This window comes from Polyodon spathula, chromosome 7, assembly GCF_017654505.1.
Source record: "Polyodon spathula isolate WHYD16114869_AA chromosome 7, ASM1765450v1, whole genome shotgun sequence".
NCBI lineage: Eukaryota > Metazoa > Chordata > Actinopteri > Acipenseriformes > Polyodontidae > Polyodon > Polyodon spathula.
This window is the reverse complement of record NC_054540.1, coordinates 8,291,423-8,313,964: the sequence shown is the minus strand read 5'-3', so window position 1 is coordinate 8,313,964 and position 22,542 is coordinate 8,291,423. Positions and strand designations below refer to the sequence as shown.

The following is a 22,542-nucleotide window of genomic DNA, read 5'->3' as shown; positions in this document are numbered from 1 at the left end:
CTACTAAACACAACAGATTCATCATCAACACACTCTTTCCTTAGCCCTACCTTTCTTTGTCAAGCTCAGGACAGCAATCCCACAATTCATTGCAATCATGACACATTTCTAAGGAAACAAGCAAAGTAAAATCAAAAAGATTTTTTAAAGTTTTTTTATCAAAAGGGTAAAAAGAAAGGTGGGACAAATAGTCACAGAAAACAATGAGTGGTTTCAGGACATGCTTTGGCACAAACTGTATCACAGTATGAGCGTATAAAGAGGAGCCGTCCATCAGGCTGTACATGCGTGCCCACTGTAAGTCATGATCACCTTTTCCGTGAAACAGGTGGACATTCCTAATATCTTACTGGTCTGTTTCTTGCAGGTTACCGAGTGTGAGATTTTTTTGTCCTTGCTGGTTAAATTTCTGGATGGTGATAAACCCCAGTGGCTTAGAGCTGTTGCAGTTGAATCTATACACAGACTCTGCGTACAGCCTCATTTGTTACGGTAAAGCCCTTTTGCAGTATCTTTCATCAGGTCTATTTTAACTTTGTAAACAGTGGTGGATTTTATTAAAACCAGCCTAATATTCTTTTAGTTTCTGACTCTGTTCAGGTCATTAAAATGACCCCAGAGACCCATGGTATGAACAAAAGAACTACTACCATAAAAGTGAACGTTGATGGTACCCGATGTACAAGGGCTTTACACTTCTGTGTCACCTGTAACTCAGGAATTGAATGGGGAGAGAAAAGTATTCTACATTGGCAGAATAAATGTGCTTTACCAACTGAAAATGAAAAGTAAAGTAGCAAAATAAGTACTGCACGTTAGGCGAATGAGATGTCATGGTTATATGTCTCGAAGGCATCACATTCTGTGTTCCAGCTACAAAAACAAAACTATGATTTTATAACATTCAGCATTTTTAAATTAATTTATTATAATTCTAGCATTTTTTTTAAATCTACTTTTCTTTTTTCCCCAGGTCGTTTTGTCAGTCTTATGATATGAAGCAACATTCAACTAAGGTCTTCAGAGACATTGTCAATGCCCTGGGATCCTTCATACAGTCCCTATTTATTGTCCCCAGTGTTGGAAACCCAGCCATTGTAAACACACCAGCAGGTATTTATACATGTGTACTGCAAATAACACTGTTGATCTCTTTGTTAAATGTGGTAGCTTTTGTGTATTCATGTCTAAAGGCAGCATTTAGATTTTAGCCTATTATTAGCTCTTAATTCTCTTTACTGTTTTTTTTTAAAGTTATTCCGTGGATGACTTAATGCTTTTACCCTACATCTGTGCCAAAATGGATTTTAGTATTCACGGTTCTGTAGAATGCTAAAACTTAATATTTCAGCAATCAAACTTGAAACTGAAACGTCAAAAAAATAAAAATAGAAATAATAAAACGTTTTGTGCTGTGTAGGTGCTGCTGGCACAGGTGGCCCAGCTACAGCACAGAGTGGTCCGGGAGCAGCTGGGGTGAGCGGAGGAGTGACTCCACAAGCTGCCTTTGAGTACAGGGGAACCTGGATACCGATAATGACAGTTACTGTGCAAGGAAGTGCTAAAGCAACTTAGTGAGTATACAGCACTGCTGGTAGAGTCCCAATAACTCGATGGTTTCAAGTAGTCGGGTTTCCACTGTGCCCTAAATTTTCTTAAAGTATGAGGGATTTTTACCAACATTAATACCAACCATGACCTACTTTCTTTATAAGCTGAGCCTTATTACTGTGCCTTTTTTTAATCTAAATTCAAAGGCATGCTCCAAAACATGATATAGGCAGTCCTTCAGAACAAAATTATGTTTGAGAGTGCTGGTCAAGAGCAAAGGTAGTTATCATTTGCAGGCCAGTTTGTTCTCATGTGAGTTCATGCTGTTTTTTTTTAAATTTATTTTTTTGTTTCTCTGTTTTCTAGTTTGGAGATGCTTGACAAGGTGGAACCTCCATCAATCCCTGAAGGCTATGCCATGTCTGTGGCCTTCAGCTGCCTGCTGGACCTTGTCCGAGGCATTACATCAATGTTAGAAAAGGAGCTGGGTCAAAGTGCCCCCCAAACCAGACCAGATCCAGCCATGGTACAGAAACAGACTTCTGAGCAAAGTGATAAGGAGCCTGGTATGTGGTTTTAATTAATGATTTATATACCACATTCAGGGTGTATTCCTTTGCCTCGACCAGCAGACCTCTACCGCATGCTGCTTGACAGCAACTGACTGAAATGAAAATAACAATTTTAAATAATAAAATGAAACCTGCAGTGTCCCACAGTCATATTCAGTGCTACACAAAAATGTAATTCCTTATTGTCTTGTTTACTACATTATTCCATATTGTAGCTGTTTGTGCAGGCGGCTTTATCAGAAACCCTGATATTCTGGTTGGTTTGCATTTTTCAGCAATTCACCCCTTGCAATTTCTTGGCCACTGCTTCTTTCTAGAAACCAAACAGTTACACTGCCAAGATTGCATCAAACTTTATTCACACTATAAGATATTGTTACATGTTGTTTTGTAAACAGGCCGTCACTCACGGGTGTTTATTTGCCCCTTTAAAATCAGGCCCAGACACAGAACTTGAGTTTTCAGCGCTTATGCACACTTGTAATAGTACAAAAATAAAACAAAAACGAAAACAAAACCAAACTCAGTTTTTGGAGCACTGACTACACACGTGAGGAACCTAAACTATCGCTGGACGGCTAAGCCGTTTACTTGTTCACACACAGTACAGCGCAGCAAGGTTTTACACTACCTTTCTTGTATAATTACGGCTGTACACACACCAGCACAGTAAGGCTCCTACACACACCAGCAGCAGCCCAGAATAGACTGCCTGCTTTCTTTAAATACCTTGCACCTGGTTCTAATTTACAATAATAGCCAGGTGCATGGGATAATTAATAATAAAACAATTCAAGAAATTAAGGCTTTTCAGCCTGTGATCTTCTGGGAGGTTTAGTCTTTTGTTTCGCAAGGACTACACTTTCGTGTGTGTGTGTGTGTGTGTGTGTGTGTGTGATACAGTGCCTTCCAAAAGTATTAAGACGGTATTCTAAACTGGGATTTTCACTATCAACTGTAATAAGAATCATTTCTATTGTGGGGGGGGGGGGGGGGGGGGACATGACTGACAAGTACAACTTCTAAATGTTTGATTTTTAGATGTAGATGTTATTTCAAGATGTAAACCTCTTATCAGCACCAAGAATAGGAAATCCAGATTAGAATTTGCTCGGAAGTACAAAGATGAGCCAAGAGAGTTTTAGAACAAAGTTTTATGGACAGATGAGACCAAGATAAACCTTTACCAAACTGATGGAAAGGTCAAAGTGTGGAGAAAGAAAGGAACTGCAGATATTCCAAAGAACACCACCTCATCTGTGAAGCATGGTGGAGGTAATGTCATGGCATGGGCCTGCATGGCTGCCTCTGGAACTGGCTCACTCGTCTTTATTGATGATGTAACTAATGATGGCAGCAACAGAATGAATTCTGAAGTTTGCAGAAACATTTTGTCTGCATATGTAGAAGAAAATACTTCCATGCTTAAAAATTAAGTCAGAACTCCCCAAGAATAGACAAGAACTCAAAATGGCTGCAGCAAAGGCTTGGCAAAGCATCTCAAATGAATACACAAAGAGTTTGGTGAGCTCAGTGGGTTGCAGACTTCATGCAATTATTGCCTCAAAGGGATATGCAACCAAATACTGACTTTACACCCTGAAATTTACTTAAAGTGAAAGTGTCCCAATACTTATGGTCACATGAAATAAGTGGGTTGAATACAAAGTATGTTTTTGTTCTAATATGATCAAATGTATGCATGGAATTACCCAAAAATAAAACATATATTATTGTACTTATTATTCATATTAATCTCATGATCACAAATACAAATTACAGGTTAGACCTCACTGCCCCAGTACTTTTGGAGGGCACTGTGTGTGCGTGGGTATATGTATATAGCAGAATAAAAAATAAAGTAGGTTGTGATCCTGGTGTCGTGCTCGTTAATGCCCTTTGGTGTTATTTTTGTACACTTTTTTGCTGTGTTTTAATAATGTGAACATTGGAAGTACGGCATTCCAATACTGTTTCCCTCCAACATTACATTGCAGATAGAATGTTTTGTTTTCCTGTTTTACAGACACAAGGGCGATATGGGTAGAAATGGTTAATGCTTGCTGGTGTGGCCTTCTTGCGGCTTTGTCTTTACTTCTGGATGCCAGGTGTGTTTAACAGTCAAATTATTTCATTTAAATGTATTGTTTTTTTGTTTTGTTTTTTTAACTCCTTGATCTTGTTTTTCAAATATTATATTTAACAAAGCAGGTTTAGACTTTTTTATTTGAATATTTCTTTTTTTTTTTTTTTTTTTTTTTTTTTTTTTCTGTTGCTGTCTTCTGTTCCAAAATGTACCAGGCAATACTCACAATATACATTTTGCATTTAGATAAATGTTGGGAATCTGGGATCCCCAGTTTAATGTAATATACATTGTATAATGATTTAATTAATAACAATGCATCTGCAGTAACTTATAGCAATAATAAAAAAATATGTTTTTGTACTGTAAATTGTATTAGTTTGGTCAAACTAAATATGTTTATATACACTACAGAGTTATTTAACAAATGACTAGAAGTCTTTCTCAAAGTTTATTTTAGTGTTACAGGAGTTCAAACTCGAACTAGCCTTGCACTAAGATTTCAGAACTACCTTCAGTTAAGCATATTATTTAAATCCTTGCGAGCTAGAAGTTTGATAAATACATTGCTCCTCTGTGATTGCTGATAAATCAGACCCTGTTAGGAAATACACAGACTCAGGTGAGACTTATTCATGCTGACATTAGTGTGATCATTTTGGAGCAGGTTTTACCAGGGACCTGACTGTTCCGGCAACTGGTCATTTCAATAATATATCCAAATAATTAAGGGAAGTTCTGAAACCCAGGTCTCGGTGCAGTGCTATTGCAAGTTTCAAACCCTGGTGTTATTACATACTCTACTATTATTCTATTATGTCTTAATTGTATGATTTTTTTAATAGTTGGAAGTATTATATTCTGTATTCAAAGAGTAAAATATAATTGGTAATTCTGGGAAGTATAATGTTAAGCCGTTGTCCTAACCTTAAGACATGTTTTAATTCAGCACCGATGAAACGGCCACTGAGAACATACTTAAAGCAGAATTGACCATGGCCTCACTCTGTGGAAGACTCAGCCTCGTCACTCCTAGAGATGCCTTCATTACAGCTATCTGCAAAGCTTCCTTACCACCACATTATGCCCTGACTGTACTAAGCAGCTCAGCTTCCACCCTTACAAACAAGTGTAAGTCTGTTATTTGGATTTACAAAATGTCCTTCAGTGGGAAGTGTATTCCCTTGACAACTGATGTTGTAAGTACTGTGAATTGTTTTAATTGTTTTTTTTTTGTTTGTTTTTTTAAGATGTGTATTTCATTATTTATTTAATCTCCTGACAGGGGAGCTTAATGTGTTAATTACCGTGGGGATTAAGTTTGGTGCTGTATCTCACAAAACCTTGTTTGGATATGTTTTACAATAACTCCGTTTACTATGTACTCTGGGCTTGATTCTCCAGTGATTTAAAAGCGTGCAGTAGACTTGAGTTCTTGCCTAATAGATCTGTTCCTGTTGTGTGAAACTGGGTCAATACATACAAGTATTTGGTATTGTTTTAATAGAAGGGCTAGGTGAAGAGTGTACGAAAAGTGCTGCATCTCTTATTTTTTAAAATGTTCATGGCAGGTCTGACTTAGAAGATGAAATAATGCCACTTTGGTAAATGTCGCAAAGCACAGCAAGAACAGTGGCATATGTCTGTTTGAACAACTATCGAATAAACAGGTGTTCTTGGGAAACTGCAAAAACATATTTTATATAACGATTTGATGGGTAAGCTTATACATTAAACTTGGGTCAGTAAATACCAAAAAAAAGAAGAAAGATCCAGTCTGTGCTTATATCAATAAGGTCACATGTCAGTCTATATTTTGGTAATTTTGGGAACTAGAATAATTGTTGCATACCTTGAAGCTACTCTTGGTTTCTAGTAGACAATAAAAACATTGTTCATTATGCTTGCAGAGGACATTCAAAATGGAACTAATGCAGCCATGTGGTATCTGCAGATCCCTTCAAAAAGAACCAAAAGCTGTAAACAAGTTTGTTTTGTTTTCTTTCATGAATGCACAGTGCCTGACTATATCTGTGGGAAGTTTCTGGCTGTCCCTATGGCAACCTATACCGGTAATGGATTGTTTATTTACAGTATGTAAGGGACGTATGCCCAGCAGCATGGAAAAAGAAACAGCAGCCATATACTTTGGAAAGTATTACACTAAAATGTGTACTACATTTTAAGGACTGATAGATAAATGATCTTGTGCAGCATGCATGCATGCTGCCTATCAGTATTCAGGGGCACCGTTTTTAATGCATGTACTGTACTGAAAGGTGTTCTTGAATTTCCTCACTTTCTTGCCATTAAAATATAAAAAGTACAAGCTCTAAAGTAATCTTTGCACTTGCAATGTGTTCAGTATTTTTGGAGAATCAAGCCCTATGTGTACGACATGAATGATAAGACTTGGGTTATAGTGTCTCAGCCTACTATGTAGGATAGAGATGTCTATGTAAAAGTTTGTGCCAAGGCGAGCATACAGTAGTTAAAGACAAACAAATAAACATTCATTAGGTTTTATCACATTATTGCATTTTCTGACTTCCAAACCTGGAGATTTAAACAATGTACATTGTATTGTTATCACTTACAATGGTGTATATCCCTGGCAACTTAGATAGTAAACACTCCTATATGTCGGTAGGTATGTTACGCTGAGAAAGAACCGCTTTCCAATTGTCCTTATGTCTCATTTGTTTATCTAGTTTGTATATTTGTCATGACTTTCTTTAATACCAGTTATTGTTAGCATCAGAAACTGCTTCTTTGCATGTCTGTTCTTATGTCACACTTACATGTTTTGCCACATTTACTGGCCGTATATCACATGGACATTTTTAACTGATTAACAAACAAAAGCTGAATAAAATAATTGGTTCTTCTCTTTCAGTCAGTATTTACTCTAATAAGTAAATTAAAAAAAATGAGCAGAACATTAATAGATAAATAAATCATGAGGGGAAACCTAGGTAAAAGTGGTCCATTTTGTTTTCCATTTTGTAGCGTACTCTATCCAGGGGCAGAATGTTCAGATAATCAGCCCTTCCAGTGAGTCTCACCAGCAGGTGGTGGCGGTTGGGCAACCCCTTACTGTCCAGCCCCAGGGCACAGTTGTGGTAAGGCCATTTCATCACCATGCTTCATTTGGTATAGTATTGTCTTGGTCTCACTACTGTAAAGCTTCATGTCATGTTTTAAAGTAATTATAAGGCTTCTTAAAATTGCAACAGTTATGTATTATTTTAACACTATTGTTTTTCCGTTGTCTTGTAATAGATTCTAATTGTAATTATTGCCTAGCCTCAGTCGTGACTCTCAAACAATTTAAAAACAGATATGTGTTTGTGTATTAGTGTGGTTTGACTGTGTAACTTGTGCTGCTTTACAGTGAATGTTGCCGTTGTGTGTGTGTGCGTTTGTTTGTTTGTTTTTTAAATCAGTATGTCATTTTAAGATATGTTTTTCTTTTCATTAGCTTACTGCAAAAAACATTCAGTGTATGCGGACATTGCTGAATTTAGCCCATTGCCACGGAGATGTTCTTGGGACATCCTGGCAGCTGGTTTTGGCAACTCTTCAGGTAAAATGTATTATCATTGCGGTCATTATGATTTGAACAATGACAGAACAAGAGCATGCCCCTTTTCGGGCGAACTGCATTCATGTAGTTAAATCATAATGACGCCCTTTTTTGTTCAGCACCTTGTGTGGATTCTGGGGCTGAAACCTGGCAGTGGAGGTGCCTTAAAACCAGGAAGAGCTGTTGAGGGGCCAAGCACAGTAAGAACCTGTTATTGTGCTTTTGATTTTCACTGTTTATTCCTTGTTATTGTCATGCTTCAGCATTTTATAGCTCTTCATATCTATAGTTCTTTCTGTCTATACTGTAAATGTATATACTGTAAAACTTCAGATAATTGCCGGGTCTCAAATAATCGCCTGTCTCCAGTACGCACCGGGTCTACTGGCAAACCTGGTTAGGACAGTCTTGACCGCAAGTGATAGTCAGAATCTGGTATGCCACTGTGTGTTGAAACTTGGTTCGGATATTCTTTATCACAATTACTGAGAGAATCACAATCTGAGACTAATACATATATATGTACGTCACATTTACATTTTTACTTCTATGTATGCCAGATGTAGGTCACGATGATCTACTTTTTTGTCATGTGATGTCTCGCATTTTTGATTTACAGCCATGTTGGGGCATGTACTATATGTTGCATTACTTTTTTGTTCTAGGTTTTGACAACAGCAGTGATGACAGATTTGCCAGTAATTGCCAATATTCTTTCCAGACTGTTTGAGAGCTCACAGTAAGATATTTTTTCTGTATTCTTTTAATTGCAAGTGTTCCTTTTTTGTAATGTAATGTTGTAATTGAATATTTCCATTTCACAGACACCTTGATGATGTGTCCCTGCATCACCTGATAAATGCTTTATGTTCCTTGTCTATGGAAGCTATGGATATGGCTTATGGGAATAACAAGGTACTGTTCTTTTTTTATTTCGTCTCTTATTTGAATACCCAATTCTGGTCCTGGAGTGTCATTCCAAACCAGATCCAATAGCAGTAATGAATTAATGAACTACTTTAGGACCCAGATGGAGATTTGAATCAATTAAACAGTTAAGAACAGGGTTATAACAACAATTTGGAGTGGAAGGGACAACTGGAGCAGTAGGTAACAAATAAAGGTTACTGAGCTATTGAGACCCTCATTTTATTTTACCATTTTGCAGCTGTCATAAAAACTTAATCCAGCATCTTTATAGCACCAAAAATCTTAAATTGGCTGACAATGTATTTATCTTATCTTAAAAAATAAAAATAAAAAGTCTCTGTTGCTGTGAAGCAATTATACTTATTATGTGGCTCTTGAGTTCATAAGATAAGGAGGTTATATTTATTTATCTCCCCCCCAGTTAAGCAACTGATAGACCTAGCTAAAATCCTAGCAGACCACTTTCTGTCAAAATCAAGTGAAGCATTTAGTAAGGCTAGTTGTCAGTGATAACGTTCTTACTTAATTAAATTGCCTTTTTTTAGGACATAATATATAGGACATTATATAACTAATACATATGTTTTTATAGGACATTTTGTCATGCTTTTTTCTCATGTTTATTATCAGAAACTTAAAGAAATTATAATTAAATCATGCCTGTAATGAAATATATGCCTGTCTGGTTTTATTTAGGAGCCTTCTCTCTTTGCTGTTGCTAAATTGCTTGAGACAGGACTGGTTAATATGGACAGAATTGAAATTCTGTGGAGACCTCTGACAGGCCACCTCCTGGAGGTAAATACATAATTTCCATTAGAAACATATGTGTATATGGCTTTCAAGCTCCTTAACAGTTACACAGTTAATGCTTTTTTTGTTGCAAATAATGCATGGAGAGTACAAAGCATCCTTCTTGAATGTTGGTATTTTAAGTTTTATTTATTTATTTTTTGGGGTATTTGTATAACGCGGGCTGGGTTTTTGTTTGTTGTTTTTTTTATGGTTTTTTTTTTGGGTGGCCAAATGAGGCAGGCTGCACTCGTGGTTCTTTTTTTAATGTAAGCCAAGCTAATCATAGATAGCGCTTGTTTTCTGACCATGATGTCAAAGCACTACCTTTGAGATGCTATTGTAAATAAACTATATATTCAGTATTGCTGTCAACGCCCTACCTTTGTAATATTACTATAAATAAACTCCTGTAATCAGTATTGTTTTCAGTGTTTTCTCACTGTCCCAAGCTATGATAATTGCATTTCGTAGTGTATGTTTTGTAAGATCTCAGTGTTTGTAACTTGTTTCAGTTTTCATGTTGTGTTTTTCTGTTTCCCTTCCTTTTGCACCCACTTGTCTTATGCAGAAGGTAAGTTCATGGAATTTAGCACTGCTTGTTGTCTCCCATTACTTTTCTTACAGGACGTACGGCTGGTTTAGCAGACAACAATAAGCGCTAATCTTGTTTCTTAGGCAAGGTGTTATAAGATTAGTGCTCATCAGGGTCTGTGAAACCGTCTGCTAACGTGTATTACATCAAGTCAGATTTTTTTAAGCTTTTATGCCAAAATGCATAGCTTGCTATAACATTCGGAGTTGCTTATTATTTTGTAACAATAACAGTTTTTCTTCCACAAAAATAATTGCAAAATGACACTTATACCCAATATGATATAAATATAATAAGAATCGTTTTCTGATATCAAAATATATTGTGCCCTTGGGGTCCCCGAGTGGCTCACCTGGTAGAAGCACAGCTGCGTGGTGTGCAGGGTGAGTCATACAGTACAGGTTTGCACTGTATCGGAGGACACCCGCTGAATCTTCGGGTCTCCTGAGCCGTGAGGGGAAAAAAGCGATTGGTCATTCCAAATTGGGAGAACATTGGGTGGGAAAAAAATATATATATAATTTATTTAAGCCCCTGGAGCCTGGCACCCACATTTGCCGCATGTTTGTTGACTGGAAGTCTCAGTGACCAACATATCTGATTTACCTGTTGTGGTGCTGGGAAAGACATTTAAAGATGTAATAACAAGTTTTGTTTTAACCTCTCAATAGCATAACTATTTCCACAAATCCATTTGTATCTACTGCTGGGGATGTGAATTGGATATAGTGGAAGCGCTTGTACATATGTCTAAATAGTTTTATGTGTATCTAGAGAACTATTTCTCCAATTGTGTTTAAACTTGATTGAAGAATGTAAGCTATAATAAGAGGCAGTTGTAACATAAGTGCAAGTACATGTCATTTTGAGTTCTCACAAATAAAAAGGCTTAAAATAATAGCCGTAAAACTAAAGTTTCATGTGTCAAGGTGTGAAACTTTTCCGAGCTGCATTTATTCCACCAGCACTAGAACTGACTCTTCGTACAATCAATGCTCATCAGAAACTTTAAATGTTTTTCTCGTTTTCAAAAAAAGCACTTGCGCTGATAGCATAAATTGTCAAAACAGTCTTATACACATTAAATCAGTAGCACTGTTTTTTTGTTTTTTTTTTCTTTTAGGTTTGCCAGCATCCAAACTCTAGAATGAGAGAGTGGGGAGCTGAAGCAGTGACAGCTCTAATAAAGTCAGGCCTGGTATACAAACATGACCCAGCACTATCACAGAACCAGGTATAGTATGTCTACACTGCTAGCTGGAGATATAAATGTCAGTATATTCAACATTAATACCCATGGTAGGATATCAACCATAATTATAATTTAAATAATTCAATGTGGTGGATTTTACGGTTTTATATTTTAATCCAGTTATATAAATATGCTGCTTCTATTTGGCCACAGAATACAAAATAGTGTTTATATAACAGTCAGGTATTTCCCAGCACTGAATTATTTTAATAGTATTTGTACAGTATGTAGGCGTCCCTTTGAGGAACTTTTATATTGTTATCATTCTGCTGCTAACCCTGACACAACTGTTCATATCATAAACCATTTTTTCAGTGTTTGGAAACTCCTCAGGGAAAATCCAACAGCACCCTTTATTTTGACTTGTGACCTAGTATGCCTGTCATAGTGAGTTCATTTGATTTTTACGTTTATGGTGTATAGAGAAAGGACATTTTGATTGAGTGATCCTCTGGCCACATCAGTGGTGCATACCACAGTATTTGAGATGCTGATCTTTCAGTTGGTACAGAGCTGTTTTTCTATGTTTCTTTCAGTCAAGTTCCAATACCAGTGTTGTTGTCATTGACAACAGTGATCATTTTCACATGTGCATTCATGTTTGCAAACTGTTTCATCAGAGATGCCATTCTCTTTATACTGTATTATGCACCCAAAGATGCTTTATTTATTTTTTTAACGAAAACCCATTTATTAGATAACTTTTCAGGATCTGGAGAGTCTGAAAATCAGCAGATTGAACTTCTTTGAAAGTGCATTTTCATTGTTGTGAAAGAATTTGTTGATGGTTAGAATTCTTTTCAAAGTGTTCGCTGAGTTGTGAAGAGAAGAATTGTGCTTTTGTTCTCTTGTTGAATGCACATTAATTAAACAGAAAGAAGAATTTCATTCTTAGCCAATAGATATTATAAGCAGTTCATTATTTATTTCATAATGACTGTAGGAATTCATGGAAAAATGTTAACCTTTGTCTGCTTCTTTTGGGCATACAGTGAAACAAGAATTTCGAGTAACGGGTGTCCAAAAGGACTTTGCGGCAGCTTATTCTAAGTTCCGTGGTTATCTGTTCTGGCTGTAACCAGAACAGATAACCACTTAGTTTAGGTGACTTAATACAGGTTTTACTTTTGAAGAACAAATGTTTTGTTACATTTAGCAGCAGTCAAAAAACTGTCGATAACTGCTGGAAACCAACCAGGCTGTTAAACCCACTAATGTAATTGGCCTAGGGCCTAGTTCCAGATCTCCCCCACTTGCTCGGTAACCAGGAAGCAACACTGTTTGACAAGTAGAATTCATCAATGTTGTTGTTCCTTCAGAGGCTGCAGTTGCTGTTGCTGAACCCACTGAAGGAACTGTCCAACATTGTCCATGCTGATATCCGACAGAAGCAGCTGGAGTGTGTCCTGCAGATTTTACAGAGCCAGGGTGACAGTTTGGGCCCTGGCTGGCCCCTTGTTCTTGGTGTCATTGGAGCAATCCGAAATGATCAAGGGTAAGTATTGAAACAGTTAATATCACAACAGAATCAATTGATATTGATATCTGAGGAACCCCAAGGTCATTAAAATAGATTAATAAAAAAATGTTGTATATCCCCAGTTCCTTTACAAATATCTGCTTATATAAGCACAATATAACCTGGTTGACTGAGACCGCAACTTTTTTTGTCTAACATGAACATACAGTTGCATTTTTCTAAAGAAAGACCAGTCATCAATCACTAAAATACTTATTTTACAATAGGCAATTAACAACTAAAATATTTTATTTTACAATAAATAAACTAAACTGCTGTTGAGCATAAATAATGATAACATTATAATTTTATAAAAAATATTACACATCTAAGAATGTGAACTACAGTTCCAGTCTATAATTCATTCAATATGTACATACATAAAAGTGGAACATGTAGAAAAACAAAAAAAGTTACCATCGAGATGTTTTAATTTGTATCCTTTCAGTGAATCGTTAATTCGAACAGCATTCCAGTGCCTGCAGTTAGTTGTGACAGATTTCCTGCCAACTATGCCTTGCACGTGTCTACAGATTGTGGTGGATGTTGCTGGCAGCTTTGGACTTCAAAATCAAGAACTGAATATTAGCCTGACTTCAATAGGTCTTTTGGTGAGTAGTACCTGCAGTATCATTACATTAACACACTAAGAAGCATGCTTTCGTATGTTATAAGTAATATTTACCAGTACATGTTATCTGCAGACTCGGATTTAACCAGAAAGGATTGACTCGATATTAATTATTAGTAATGTTCGCTCTGAATTCCAGGTTGAGTTAAATGGAGATTGACTGGATTAACTCAATTATGGAACGATTGTAACAAATGTATAGCATCACAGTTCTGTCCAAACCTCATTAAAAAACAGCTTTAATGAAATTTAAAGGGGGGCTTTAATGCCACTGACCTAGACTTAAGGGCTATGCACACCAGAAGCAAAGCTAACGACACAAATATAGCATGAGTACATAAAAACATAACACAACTGTAGCTAGTCATGAAAAGAAAATACTGTCTGCCTTTGTCTCCTTTTGTGGAGACAAAATAAAATAAATAAAACAAAGAAATAGTCTGGGTACACCACACACTAAAAAAAAATGACATTTAACAGTGAATGTTTATATGTGATCTGGCTTAACATGTAAATTTTTACATTTATTTGTACATATGAGAATTAGTAATATATAATATATATATAATATATATATATAGATATTATATGTATACAATCGTATAGATATATATTATATACATAGGGGCAGTATAAAGTAGCAAAATATGAAACCAGTGTGTGGCGATCCCCGTCACTTTGACTAATATTATGGTGAAATAAAGAGAGTTAGACAGACCATCAATTTTCAATTGTTCTGTTATTTCTTAACATATGGCATCTTTCTTTTTATTGTCTTTTATAACCTCTGACACTGGCATCATAAAGAACATTATATTTTTTTACTTTAATAATGAAATTGTCATTGATGTCCATTTCCATTTTATTTCTGTGGTAATTTCTGCGTAAAGGGTTTCACAGTCATTGCACGTCACTGAGATTCAAAATTCACTGGTAAACCTTGACACAATGATGTAAAATTGTTGCTTTGTGACACTGGTTCTTCGAAGTCACCACGGACATGAGCAACCAAGCTGTTAAGCACAATATTCTCTGCTCAGTACGAGAAATAATATTTTGTGGGTGAGAAATGAACAGGGATGTTGAGGAGTGTTGCTGTACCAAGATGGCTGCCTCTTGAAAATTGGTCCTGGAAGCTGCCAATACATGCTTAAGAGCTTTTATTGATCCCTTAGGACCTTTCAAAAAGATTTTTGGTTCAGTCATCTACACATGGCCATATTGTTAATGTTATGATAACCCATTCATTGCTATCAATGTTCAAAGTGTTAAAACCCAAAACACACTTTCATTTTTATCTGTAGAAAACCAAGGGGGTGTTTTTTTTTTTTTTTTTTTTTTTTTTTTTTTTTACAGTGGAACATCTCTGATCACTTTTTCCAAAGAGGAGAAACTATTGAAAAGGAGCTAGATAAAGAGGAGGCAATTTTGGAGAAGCAGGCAAAAGACAAAGGCGTTCCTCTGAACCGTCCATTTCACCCTGCGCCACCCTTTGACTGCCTCTGGTTGTGTCTCTATGCCACGCTGGGTAAGCTGTGTGTGGATCCACGTCCTGCTGTGAGAAAGAGTGCAGGACAGACCCTCTTCTCTACCATCAGCGCTCATGGAACCTTACTGCAGCAGGCTACCTGGCAGACTGTTGTCTGGAAGGTACTGACACTGTATTTCTTTGTAATGTTCTGCAACAAGCTTTGCAGCAGTATGGCAGTTACATTTATCTTTTAACAGATAAACTGGTTGTGTTTTTTTTTAGTAATCTCTTCGCTTTTACTGGGATATGTTGACAGTTTATATATGGGTGGTCTGATGCCGTTTGTAAAGTCAAGTAAAAAAAAAAAAAAAAATGTTTAACCATCAAACATTTTTCAACCATCAAACAACTTTTTTTTTTCATGAAATCCTAGTTTTTGGTAGTTTGTTTTTGTTCAGAACCAGAGCGGTCTGTGGTCTTAGTTTTAACATTAGGTGAAAGGTGAGGTTTAGGCCACTGTTTCTGAACCATTCCATAAATATATATTTAAGTATGCAAATATATAATTTTTATCACAGGTAGATTTGTATAATTTTCAGCAAGACTTTAAGACTAACATATATACAGCACAGGCAGTAAAATCTCAATTGCATATTGTTTATCACACTGTAGTTACATAAAGCTAAATTAGTACTGATTTGACCCTTTTTTTAAAGAATCCTCAACTTCACTCTCCTGGAAATCGTAGCCTTTTTATACAGTGTCTTTTTCTAAAAAAAAATAAAAATTTCTGCAGGTTTTGTTCCATCTGTTGGATAGTGTTAGAAAATCATCAACTACAGCGGACAAGGAGAAGATTGAATCAGGAGGAGGCAACATCCTCATCCATCATTCAAGAGACACCGCTGAGAAACAGTGGGCAGAGACCTGGGTCCTAACTTTGGCTGGGGTCGCCAGAATCTTTAACACCAGGAGATATTTACTGCAGTCCTTAGGTGGGCTCTGCTATATGGAAATGCTCTAAATATACGTCTGATGGTTTTACAGTATAACTTGTGTGCAACGGTGTACACGTTCACAATGGTAACAAGGTGTATTGGTTTGAACTCAAGATATCTCACAAACTAAAGCCACTTATTGAAATTGTACATTATATAATGTTCTTATATCATACAGGATTTTTATTATCACCATATAACGTCACTACGCATCACTAATAGTAAAACTTTTGGTTATAAATAACTACTGTAATTTGCAGAAAAGGAAACGCATTGTTCATTTTACTTATTATTATTATTATTATTATTATTATTTATTTTTTTATTATACAAAAGCCTATGTAAATTCCTCCTGTAACTTTTTCTGGAGTAGTAAGATTTCAGTTTTAAATGCATGATAATGTGTTAGGTAAGGTAAGCATAGATTAGTACCGATCAAGTTTTGTGAAACCAACAGATAATGTAGCGTGACATACTGCTAAAAAATAATTATAATAATACAGTACATGCACAGCCTTATATAAAGTAGAGGGAGGTAAGGGTTTGTTTATTATTACATCAATTCTAGTTAATGTTTTATATAGTTGTTGTTTTTCTTTTCCTTTAAGACTGTTTGTTTGGTTTTACTGAGTTTAAATGCTTTTTATCCTCTTCGTTCAAAAGACATTTAAGTACGTAGTTTTAACCCAGCATAGATAAGAGCAATAAACAGGAGGTTAGTTTACTCCCTATCTGATGAAGACTATTTTTCTTCCCTTTCAGGTGACTTCTTCAAAGCCTGGGAGGTTCTTTTGGATCATATTCAATCAGCAGCGCTCAGCAAGAACAACGAAGTGTCGCTGGCAGCTCTGAAGAGTTTCCAGGAAATTTTACAAATAGTGACTCCAGTGAAAGACTCTGAGAAACCAGACGCGCTCTCAGCCGTGAACTTGCCTATCCTTATCGATCCAGTGACTGCCTCTGGCCCAGGCAGACCACTTGAAAGAACAGATTCACTTGGGGAAAGGCTGTCAAGATACAATGGAGCTGAACAGATCCCGCCTCCTGATGAGATTGAAGATTCTGCCCTTTGGTGGTCTGCTTGGAACGCCTGGTACAGGATAGGGACTGATAGTACAAAACCACCAACCAGTTCTGAGAAACTGGCATTTATACCCAGCCAGCCTTTTCTTACCGCCCTCATTCAGATATTTCCAGCACTCTACCAGCACATCAAAACAGGGTTCAGCATGGACGATCTGAAAAAACTAGGAGTCATACTGCACGGTGCAGTCTCTGTTCCCATCAGTTCCGATGCTTCTCCTTTCATTCTGCCGTCTTATACGGAAGCAGTATTGACAAGTCTTCAGGAAGCCGTTTTGACATCTTTAGATGTCTTGCAGAAGGTATGACTAATCTTCCTTGTAACGTTTAGCTTCCAGTTTAACCCCCCCCAGACATACGAGACCACGGTTTTAAAAAGTTCTAAAGAGCAAAGACAAAAGGCTGTTCTTCAAAACAGATTGCCACTACAGATCTGGAGAACAGAAAATACGAAGGAAAGAAAAGAAAGCATGTGATTTATTTTCAACTCCCATTTTCTCTTTTTCTAATTTAGACTCTGTATAACAGTGCACTAGTTAAAGCGCTACAGGTATACATCATCTCTGGAACTTTAACAGTAGCAGATGCCTAGCAGTATATAACAATTAATTACCTATTTTCTCAACAAGGCAGCATCAGACAGTAGAAACAGTATGGAGACATACAGACTGTAGAGGGAGAAAAGGCAGTCCCCATTAAAATATATTAAAAGCAGTTCATTGTTGACATTTGTATTTTAAATATTCTACCATAAGTCCATTGTGTTTTCCAAAAAGTAGTAGTGAACTTTTGATACATAATAGCATGAATACTTTCAGCAGCAGGCTGGTTAAGTGCCCTCACATTGCAGTTGGACCATTCCCTGATGCTGCGGTCAGTTATTTATCAGGTTATACCCACTACATCATATTATAATTCCTGATTTGCTTCTTGCGTTATTATTAGTGTCACCCCTAGTAAAGTGAAGCTTTATTGTTGTTTGTTTATTTTTACTTTTAATTGCACCCATTTAGGTTTTACCAGCCAGGATGTACCAAGACACTGAGCATTTAATTACTATTATGGATTTGTAGGTGGTACCAAGACACCATTACACAGGCACGTCCTTAATAAGGGTTTAAAGGGTTAATCGCACGGTTCTTGAGTTGTTTTCGCTAATCATGGTTTTGTTTAAGTGCTATTCTAGTCCTCCAGATAATGCTGTGCCAGTATTTTGTTAATATGCATTCTATTTATTATATAATTATTGTTACAGGCAATCTGTGTTGGACCAGAAAACATGCAGGTCATGTACCCGGCCATCTTTCACCAGCTTTTGTTGTTTGTGGAATTCTCTTGTAAACCTCCGCAATATGGAAAACTAGAAACAAAACACGTCGCAAACGCAAAGTACAACCAGGTGAGGTTCTCCGTGTTGCTTCTTGTGTGGGGCGTGCGTTAAAGGAAAGCGTTGTATCTGTTTATTTTCTTAATAGCAATGTACATAATCACGTTTTACAAAGTAATGACTGTCCAAATGATTCTGAGCTCCTTCCTGTTCCATTTTCATGTGTCTTTATCCTCTTAAAGGAATGATAACCCAGACTTTAGAATATGCTTACCTTTAGCAAAATTATCAGTCCCTGTATTATTGTGATGTTGTTTGTTTATTGCTTTAGTTTAGAGCAGATTTAAACTGATATTTTTTATGCCAACTTTTCCATGGAGACGTCCTGTGGCACAGATACTGAACCAATAAGTATCTGTTTAAACTTAATCTACTTAATCTACAATGTGCTGCTTGAAAAATATCTATATACCTAATAATTGAAATGAAAAAAGGAAAAATACGAAAATATCGTGTAGTATATAAAATACTAATGCTAATGTAGAAAAGTGATTTTAAAACCTTGGTTGTCGCTCCTTTAATTACAGGCTGTAAAACATTCTCTGGGACCATGTTAGTTTTCTATGTTATGTGTGTGTGTGTGTGTGTGTGTGTGTGTGTGTGTGTGTGTGTGTGTGTATATATATATATATATATATATATATATATATATATATATATATATATATATATATATATCGGCTATATAAGTCAAACTTATACATCCCGACGATATGGCTGCAACACCTTTTATCAATAAAAGAGCAAGGGTATATCATATCATCTTGAATAGCTTATAGCAGAAATCTAACACCATACAGCCAAGGACCCCCGTGTTTCCTGTTAGCTTCTTGCATATCAGTGCTAACACTGTGGTCGATGCAGCTGAAAGGTTTTTCAAAAAGTTTTCGGCCTTCATTTTAGCTGTCCGTATATTTGCGGTGCTCTATATAACCATGTCGAAAGGGGGTCAGTTATAACCATGTGATCATGTTTTTGTACATTTTCTATGAGTAGTGTTTTTTTTTTTTTTTCTCTTGCTAAACAGAATCTGTCCAAAAACATTTTGCATGTACAAATACTTCTAGAAAAAGAATACAGGGAGCAGCCATCGAAATATGTGATATCTACAAAAGGGTCCAAGCCCTATAGAAACAGAATTATCAGCCCTTAAAAATGGCTTAGTTAACGAAGACACAATTAGGGCAAACTTGGCCCCTTGTTATTTCAGTAGAAACCAGCATGAGTAAAAGCAATTGGCGGCCAGGTTTTCCCTAGTTGTTCAGTTTTCACATTACGTCTGATGATCTACTTTTGTATCCTTTATTCTAACTTGGCCTGAGTAACTGCTGTAGGGACCAAATTTTAAATAAAGATTCTCTGAGAGTTGATTTCTTCTCTCCAGAATTCTGGAGAGGCAACACCACACAGGCATTCTATTGATCCTTCTCTGACACGTATTCACAAAGTACAGCTTCTATAGTAACGCACAAACGACAAAATAGTGTGTGCGTGCAGCAGAACATATATTCATCTCAAAAGGAAACAAATAATTGTAAGATGTTCTCGGCACACAGCCAAAGTGAGATGTCCTTGTAAAGCGCTGACTTACCTATCCATATTTCAACATAGCCTGCACAGACACTCAAGCATTTTCATACTGCTTATTTAACTAATATTTATTTTAACCCGTGACTCCCTATAAAGTACATTTAGAAATATCCAACAGTTGAAATAAAAACATTTGTGGGCTTTTTATATATATATATAATGTGTATGAAAGGGTCAAAACAAAATGTAATTAAAGATGTTGCCATCCAAAATGCAGTTGGCATTGAATGTTTTGCCAGGCTGCACATTAAGGTGCTGAAATGTTAGTAGCAGTGATGATCTGTGCCACTCTGGTGGGATACAAACTATACCCTGTAAAAAAAGACATGTCTTGAATGTGATAGATATTATAACTGATGAATCATACATTTCAAAGCATGAGGCAATCAAGTAAATCTCCTTACATAATTTCAAAGCAAGTCCTTTAATTGTTTATAATCTTTTTTTATTGTTTGCTGTACTACACAATGGACTCGCACTAGATCCAACTATTTGCACCGGTGAGTTAAACCTTGAAATTATTTTAGCTTAATAAATTACAAATTTAACAGCATGGTAGGTATCTTTTTACTTTTACTTACATGGTCCTTCTTTTGCAAATTTCTTTGTGAGCATTAACCCAATCCAGCTACTAGCTTCATCTCACCTGTGATTGTTCCCTTTAATTTCTCTCATTTGCAATCACGCATGCAATTCTATAAAAGCACTGAAGAGGAAGTAGCGGGGTTCCGAAAAATATAGTAAACTAGATTGGCCATTTTGAAAAGAGCTTTGAAACAGACTTAAGTTACAAGTGTAAGAAGTTGTTGGATGTTAACAATGAAACATTACAGGTACATTATCTAAACATTTGTAGCAGCACGTGGGGTTGTGTAACGCTGTATTCTTCGGAATCCCGCTACTTACTCTTTAAGAAGCATTGCTAAACTGTGACGATTTGTTTTCATTTTTGATTCTGCAAGTTTCATTGCTTTGCAATTGTGTCATTATCTTTGCAGGCAGAGTGGGTAGCCCTGAACTATGTTCCGTTTGCTGAAAAGTCATTAGAAGTGGTTGCGGATTTATATCAGAAGACTGCATGTCATAAAGCTGTGGTCAGTGAGAAAGTACTTAAAAAGATTATAAAGGTATGATATTTCTCTTTATTTCCTTTTTTTTTTTTTTTTTGCTCTCTCCTCCCCCCAACATAAAAATTGTTTGTACAACTTTATAATCTTAACTAGTTTTCCTATTGTACATATCTGTGTTTTAGATGATACCAGCAACTTTTGATAGTTGTTACATGTGTTGTTTACATAAATCATTAATATGACAAACCAAAATATAAAATGCTATAGTGTACAAAACTCAGTATAATGAGTGAGTTTTCACAAGAACAAGATTTCAGCCTGTTGGTCAGAATGTATTCCTGAAACAGAGTCATCACAAGACCACCACGTTACAATCCATTCCCTCCAAGACAGACTGCTATGTAACACATAGGACTGTACGGTGAATTGTCTGTCTCCAGGGTGCAAAGAATATTTTTTTGTATTATTCACTGCTGATTTCTCTTTGTAACCCCACACATTTTCAGTTGCAGTCAGCAGCAATCTTTGAACAAAAAGCAGCCCTTACCCTCTAAGGATTTTTTTTTTAAGGCTGTTGTCTTGCTGACCTGGTTGTTGTGTTGTCCTAATGAAAGAATCACTGTTTTATGTGATTATCTGTCAGTTTGTTAGATTTAGCAGTGTGCAGCTACAAATACAGTAATCTGCTCCAATGAATGATATGACCACTGTTTTGTATTGTTCTGTGCATCTTTTTTAAAGGCCTGCATTGTAACGAGTGAGCACTGAATATAACAATATAAGTTTGATGTTTTATTTGTTAAGAGTGTGTCTGTGCAGAAAAATCCACAGAACCAAAAAAAAATCAAAATCCCTACATGAGATTTATAAATTCTGAATCTCTCTGTTACAAGTTTGTTTTGTGACAATGGCCAAGACAGCAGACCTAACAGAACGTGATACTGGTACTTCTATATCCAAGAATGCAGAAATTAATGTTTTTCAAGGAAGTCGTAACAGCCACTGGCGAAAAAAACTACTGCAATTCAGTGCCACCCCTCATGAAGGATTGAGAGGCAGTAATCTTACATGGTCATGTAACAATTTAAATGCCTTACACAGACATGCACACTTGATTTTGCTAACACCTGTACTCTTTATCTTTCTATACATAGTATGAGTTAATACATTCTGTGTTGCTGTCTTATTATAAAAAGAAATGTTATCTCATGCAGTTCCGGTGCACTGTGCGAAAATAGTTCTGTTTTAATGAGAGACCCTTAAAACATGTGATGTGTTTCCTTATTATAAATAACAAATAACTAAGATTTGCTGTTATGGTCTAAGTACGGAATGACATTTGTATGCAAGATGTACTGACGTTTTGACAAATTCTTGCAGGGATTGCTTGATTTTTCCTATGTGATTTGTAATTACAAATTATTACAGA

At 36.3% G+C, this 22,542-nt stretch overlaps 1 protein-coding gene across 7 annotated transcripts in view; it reads left to right on the top strand.

Moving 5' to 3' along the window:
* Nucleotides 1–22,542, top strand: part of LOC121318103 (protein MON2 homolog) — a 38,135-nt gene that overhangs the window by 11,612 nt on the left and 3,981 nt on the right. The window contains exons 9-31 of one of the 7 annotated variants that reach the window (XM_041254397.1): nt 368–492; nt 974–1,113; nt 1,421–1,574; nt 1,918–2,117; nt 4,150–4,231; nt 5,159–5,340; nt 6,228–6,281; nt 7,219–7,331; nt 7,691–7,795; nt 7,915–7,995; nt 8,461–8,534; nt 8,620–8,710; nt 9,422–9,523; nt 10,089–10,091; nt 11,236–11,346; nt 12,684–12,859; nt 13,332–13,494; nt 14,871–15,164; nt 15,782–15,980; nt 16,746–17,368; nt 18,322–18,465; nt 20,526–20,543; nt 21,042–21,170. In XM_041254397.1, the coding sequence (XP_041110331.1) occupies nt 368–492; nt 974–1,113; nt 1,421–1,574; nt 1,918–2,117; nt 4,150–4,231; nt 5,159–5,340; nt 6,228–6,281; nt 7,219–7,331; nt 7,691–7,795; nt 7,915–7,995; nt 8,461–8,534; nt 8,620–8,710; nt 9,422–9,523; nt 10,089–10,091; nt 11,236–11,346; nt 12,684–12,859; nt 13,332–13,494; nt 14,871–15,164; nt 15,782–15,980; nt 16,746–17,368; nt 18,322–18,465; nt 20,526–20,543; nt 21,042–21,170 (3,363 nt within the window). The remainder of the gene's footprint in view (nt 1–367; nt 493–973; nt 1,114–1,420; nt 1,575–1,917; nt 2,118–4,149; nt 4,232–5,158; nt 5,341–6,227; nt 6,282–7,218; nt 7,332–7,690; nt 7,796–7,914; nt 7,996–8,460; nt 8,535–8,619; nt 8,711–9,421; nt 9,524–10,088; nt 10,092–11,235; nt 11,347–12,683; nt 12,860–13,331; nt 13,495–14,870; nt 15,165–15,781; nt 15,981–16,745; nt 17,369–18,321; nt 18,466–20,525; nt 20,544–21,041; nt 21,171–22,542) is intronic. The other 6 variants (XM_041254401.1, XM_041254398.1, XM_041254399.1 and 3 more) reach the window with 6 other exon arrangements.